At 33.0% G+C, this 6,000-nt stretch overlaps 1 protein-coding gene across 1 annotated transcript in view; it reads right to left on the bottom strand.

Moving 5' to 3' along the window:
* Positions 1-6,000, bottom strand: part of ADGRL3 (adhesion G protein-coupled receptor L3) — a 566,410-nt gene that overhangs the window by 105,173 nt on the left and 455,237 nt on the right. Inside the window, exons 13-14 of the mRNA XM_025040294.1 lie at positions 4,597-4,780; positions 3,580-3,702 (exon numbers count right to left, since the gene is read on the bottom strand). Of these exons, the coding sequence (XP_024896062.1) occupies positions 3,580-3,702; positions 4,597-4,780 (307 nt within the window). The remainder of the gene's footprint in view (positions 1-3,579; positions 3,703-4,596; positions 4,781-6,000) is intronic.

Raw genomic sequence — 6,000 nt, 5'->3', positions numbered from 1 at the left:
CAATTGCAATAAAAAATAAACAAATACAAGACTTTAAATTTTTTACCTGTCTTAAAACTCAGTTGTTCTTTTAAGGTCACTACATCCATATTTTCTTCTTCCTTATTTTTCTCGTATGACAATCTCTTACATGTAATCTTCTGAAGAATTAACTGTCTTTTAACATTTTTTTAAATCATATCATTTCCTTTTTTAAAGCAGGTCAAGCCCTAAGTCTTACTTCCATTATGAATTCATATCAGTATGGAAAGAGATGGGCATTACCCTGATTATTGCAGTTACTAGGATGAGGAAGTCATGATCTTCATCTCTGACTCTTAGAGTCAAGTGGTAATAAAGAAGAAATTTTAATATATTTTTTTGAGGATGGTGAGGGCTTTCCAACATCTAAACTGTGCTCTCATGTTTGGGAAATTCCCTACTCTTAGTAATTTGTAGATACAAAATATACATATACTTGTTTTCCCAGCCTGCCTTGTACCTACACTAGGTACATCCAATCAAAAGCACTAGCCTTGGACTTCATATGAGGAGCTAGTGACACAGGAAGCAAGAGGTGGTGCAGCAGCAGCAGCCTTCACTTGTGCTTCACTTGTGGCAGCAGTGACATCTCATAGCCATGATTCTGTGTGATGGTGCAGGCTCCTTGCTCTTGCATATTTTGGGGGCCTTATTCTCCAGCCTTCTCAATGATTCTATCAGATATCTATTATCCTTTCGGTAACCCGGCAAAGAGATTATGGTGAGCTTTATGAAGGATAGGGGCATTCTTAAACTTCCAATCCACATCCGTTAACATAGTACTAAACCAAGAATAGTAATTTACTACTTCTGACTGTTATAACACAGAATTTAATTTTAGTTCTTTCTCTCTAGATTTAATAAGCAAAAGCTGATTTTTAGAGGCTAAACTTAAGAACATATATGTATTTTTCTTGTTGACAGTAACAGCTTTTATTTTAATTGGTTTATGATTGTCTGATAATTTATACAAATTTCCCCTTATTCCATCTCACCTTGTTTTACCAGTGCATTTAGTCACATATAAGTGTTACAAATTCTCCACTCCAAAATTAATGCTTAAATGTGACTTAACACACAAACACATACCATTAATTTAGTAAATCAAATAAATGAGCATAAAACATAATATGCCTAATATAGACATATTTCAATCTTCATTAACTTTGTATCAGAAAGTTTACATATTTATTTGATAAATCCTTAGTATGTGCATTCACGTGCCAGGCACTAGGGTTATATAAATGAATAAATTAGAAAAGATCCCTGCTCTCATGGAGCTTACCGCCTAGACAATAAGAAGGCAACATAAGTATATATTATGTGTATATATATAATTATATTATATATAAATATATAAAGATAAATATATAATATAATTTTGTATAATGGTAAATGAATAAATGCTATGAAGAAGAATTGGCATAAAACCTCTAATAGGAAAGAGTCGTCTACCTTCCAGGAAACAAGGAAATCTTCCTAAAGAGGTAAGATTTATACTGAGTTGTGAATAAAAACTACTGTACAAAGAAATTTAAAAATTGCATTCCAGAAAGAAAAAAAATAAAATGCAAAAATTTGATGCAGGGACACTCTTGGTGTGTTCAAGGAACAAAATCAAGACTAAATTAGGGAACCCTTGTGCACTGTTGGTGGGAATGTAAATTGGTGGCAGCAGCAGTATGGAGGTCCTTCAAAAATTAAAAATAGAACTAGCATGTGATTCAGCTATTCTACTTCTGGGTACTCATCCAAAGAATGAAAAAACACTAACTCAAAAATATCTATGCACCCTATCCCCATGTTAACTGCAGCATTATTTACAAGAGCCAATACATGGAAACAACCTGTGTTCACGGATTTCATGGATGCATAAATAGATAAAGAAAATGTGGTACACACACACAATGCAATATTATTCAACCATAAAAAAGGATATCTTGCTACTTGTGACAACATGGATGAATCTTGAGGGCACTATGCTAAGTGAAATAAGTTAGATGAGAAAGACAAATATACTTATATGTGCAATCTTATTAAAAAAACAAAACAAAACAAAGCTCATTGAATGGACTGGTGGCTACCAGAAAAGGGGGTGGAGAGTAGGAAAAATGGGTGAAGAGGGTCAAAAGGTATAACTTCTGATTATAAAACAAATAAATCATGGGGATATAATGTATAGCATGGTGACTGTAGTTAATAATACCGTGTTGCATATATTGAAAGTTGCTAACAGAGTAAATCTTAAAAGTTCTCATCAAAAGAAAAGAACTATAACTATGTGTAATGACAGATGTTAACTAGACTTATTCTGTTATTTATTTTACCATATATACCAATATTGAATTGTTATGTTGTATACTTAAAACTAGTATAATGTTATATGTCATTACATTTCAATAAAAAAAAAAAAAGAATCAAGACTAGACTGTCTGGATCACAGAGAGCATGCTAAAGGCAGATGAGAAGTGGGCTACATGAGGCAGGAAGAAAGTAGACCAGGTAGCATGTGGTAGGCCTAGTCAAGTCATTTGATCTCATTCTAAGTGTAACTGGAAGCAAACTGGTAAGATTTATCTTTCAGAAAGAACCTTTGCCAACAGGATATACTCTTTGAGAGCAAAGGTGGAAAGAGAAACCAGTTAGGAAGCTAAATCAGGAATCTGATTTTGCCCTATAGAAAATCTTATTGCTGCCTCAAAATTCATGTTATCAATTTAGCGACATAACAATGATTTATAACTCTAGTCTTATAAAATTTTCAACTGTAAGAATTTTGTTCTGACAACAAACATAATTTGTCCTACTTGGCTTTTTTCCCAAAACTATTTACCCTACACCATGAAACATCAGCTTTGAGTTGGTTGCTATGACTTAGGGTCATCTTCCTATCGCTAACAGGTTAAAAGATCTCAAAAAAAAAAAAAATAAGTTTAAAAAAATTAATATTAGTGAGGCTTGAGACATGCTTTCTCTATGAAATTATTTATTTAATTTTAATTATATTCAGTGAATTTAATCCAGTACTAAACTGACCTATGTTTACCAATTTCATTCCCCAAAAGCAACTCCTCACATTAAATTTTCTGTATGCTTTGCAAAGCGAGAACTAAAAAAGCACACTCAAAAAGAAGTGAATAAGGATAAAAAAAAAATTTAAATTACAAGTAAAATTTTCATTAAAATTTTTAGAAAACAGATCTGTCAACTCATTGAGAGTTTCTCCTTTCAAGGGAGAAAGTCAGATCATCTGAATTTTGTTGTTCATTAGTTTACCTCATATTCAAGTTTATGACTTTTTACTGCAACTGAAAAGTAATGGAACAACTTCAAATCTGAGAATTTTGTAGAACATATATCATTGCAATATTGTTGGTGCAGAAGTTAGGAAAGAGGAAGAAGAACAGGAAAATGAGAGCAGTGGAGCAAGAGAGAAGACAGACAGCAGATGACTTGAATAGCAGATTTGGGACAGCACATTTAAAATTCTAAGCCAAAAAACAACACACTGATGACAAGTTTAATTCTATCGATCTTAACAAATATACTCTAACCTACCATTTCGGCCATTTTGTTTTAAAGTATTTGCAGAAAGCTGGATAGTGCTTCCATGACCCATGGTTTCTGGAAATTTTAAGTCTTCTAAGTTTCCTTCTGTACTCAGTCTTGCAACTTCCAATTCTGTTAATGTCAAAGAGACGTCAATGCTTATTGAGAAACATTACAAAGCTAATTTCCTAAATCAGTGAAATAGTTCTGAAATCAAAACACTGGAATTAATGTTATATCTGTCATTTTTTACAGTAGTTCAATCTTTTATTTAGAAAGTATTCCTTTTGGTATCTTATTTTTTTTAAATAAAGCAAATAAAAACTATTAAAATCAGGTAAATAAGAATACAAATGTATCGGTTATAAAGCCTAAAATGTAAAACTCAAGCTCAAATCCTTATACTTTGTTACTGACTTTAAGATTATTTTCAATATATTATCATTATTTTACAAATTAAGTAAAAAATCTTTTTATAATCTAGAGCTGAAATATTATAGAAATTGATCTATCTTTAAATGTAATAAGTTTGAAACAGCTTTATCAAATCTTCTGAAATAAAGCTGTCAGTTACAACCTTATACACAATAAAAATAATTTATATTCTTTATGAGCCAATAACATAATTGTCAAAAATTGTTTTACTGCCTTTACTTAAATGACTAATTTCTTTATAGTATGTAATTAAGAAACACTCTAATGGTAACTGAAATGATCCTTAAGTCTTGTATTAGGAGAATAAAAATTTAAATAGTATGATACCTACATATATACTTAAAAAAATCTCTCTGTAAGTGATCACAAGCTAATGTATCTAATGTTAGACTATCCTAAGGAGGGTAACATGCATGATTATGAAGACCCTTTTAAGCAATGACAAGTGATATCCTCCCAATTATAGAAAACTAATAACTTCAGTGAAATAAAATGTCACTCATAATATTTAAGCCACCATAGATACTTTTTTCTTTTCCTTCTTATGCTGTGCAAGGCTCTGGCCCTTTTGTATTAACAAAGGCCACTTACGAATATTGTCTGTGTTCTCCCTGACAATGTCAGTCTTCAAAAGGTTATCAGCCAGCACAAAAGCACTTTCCTCCACAGTGTCAAGCAACATGGTGGCTGCACGGAGTTGATCACTTGTAGTCAGGTCTCTCCACGCATTCAAAGCTTGTGGCTGAAGGAGGTTGTTAACTGTCTCGACCATTGCCTACAAAAGGACGAACAGAATGACAGAGGTCTCTAGTGAATCTACAGAGCTGTCAGAAATCCAGGTGTACATGTTGCCCAGCAAGTAAGGATCAGCAGTGTGCATGAGTTCAGTATTGTCTCAGCCTCCCCTGTGACATGCCGCAGTGGAAGCATTTATTATTTTGTTCTGTAAAACTCTAGCTGAGAATTTGCAAGGCAAGAGACAAACTTGCTTTTGTTTTGAAAGACAACAAATAGAGCCATGCTTGCTTCTTAGAATCAATAGCAATGGCTTAAGTAAGACTATAATCACGGCTTTAAATTAGTTGGCTGGGGAAGTGTTGGCAAGTAATTTAAACCCACGCTTTTATCACATCACTCACAATTTTTTTTGGTCTATGTATCACCATAAAACTAGATGTGGAACACAACAGAGATTAAAAGGATAACTAGAGACAGGACAATATAAGAATTTGTTGCCTGTATGTTGAGGACTCCCTGAACAAATCAATTTTTTTTTTTTCTTATCCAGCTAGTAAAATGTCAGAGTGGGGAAAATATCAAAGCATACATACTCCCAGGGGCTTTGGATATGTTATGTGTAGAGAGAAACTTTCATGCTGTTTACTATTGGGAGAGGGAGTAAACAGTTGGAACTTGCTACTTATGGCCTTCAGGTGTTTTTCTTTAAAAGGAATCGGCAGTAGGTACATTCAAACATAGAGATAAAGAACCACATTTCATATTGCTTCATCCAAAAGAATCATCTCTGTAGTTACAATTTATATATTTCCTGTGGTTAGCTTTATACTGTAGGTTACAAAGAAAAAGCAGTTCTCCCAATAAGGTCTTAAGGTTTCATTCAGAGAATTGCAAAATAGAGAAACACAACATTTGAAATGTGAAAGTGATCATCCCTGAACACTTTGATTATGAAATATCCATATTATCCAGAAACAAAGTTGAATAAACAGCCAACACAAGCACTGCATAGGCAGCACACGGATGTTTTAAAACAGAACTCACGTTATTGACACGTTGGTAGAGGGATAGGGAAAAATTGGACAAATATCTACTTCACTGCAGTGTTTTTGTTCTTGCTGGTGCTTTTCATTGTAACCAAGTAACAACTGTTAAAAATTCAGCTTCATAATGAAACACCTTGGTTGCCAATTAACAACAGCTTCAAAAATTAATTTGCTTTTTGATAAAAATTGTTTTTCTTGATATCTTTCCCAG

The sequence above is a fragment of the Pteropus alecto genome, unplaced genomic scaffold, assembly GCF_000325575.1.
Source record: "Pteropus alecto unplaced genomic scaffold, ASM32557v1 scaffold57, whole genome shotgun sequence".
Taxonomy (NCBI): domain Eukaryota; kingdom Metazoa; phylum Chordata; class Mammalia; order Chiroptera; family Pteropodidae; genus Pteropus; species Pteropus alecto.
The sequence above is the reverse complement of the archived record's forward strand: the minus strand, read 5'-3'. Positions and strand labels throughout refer to the sequence as shown.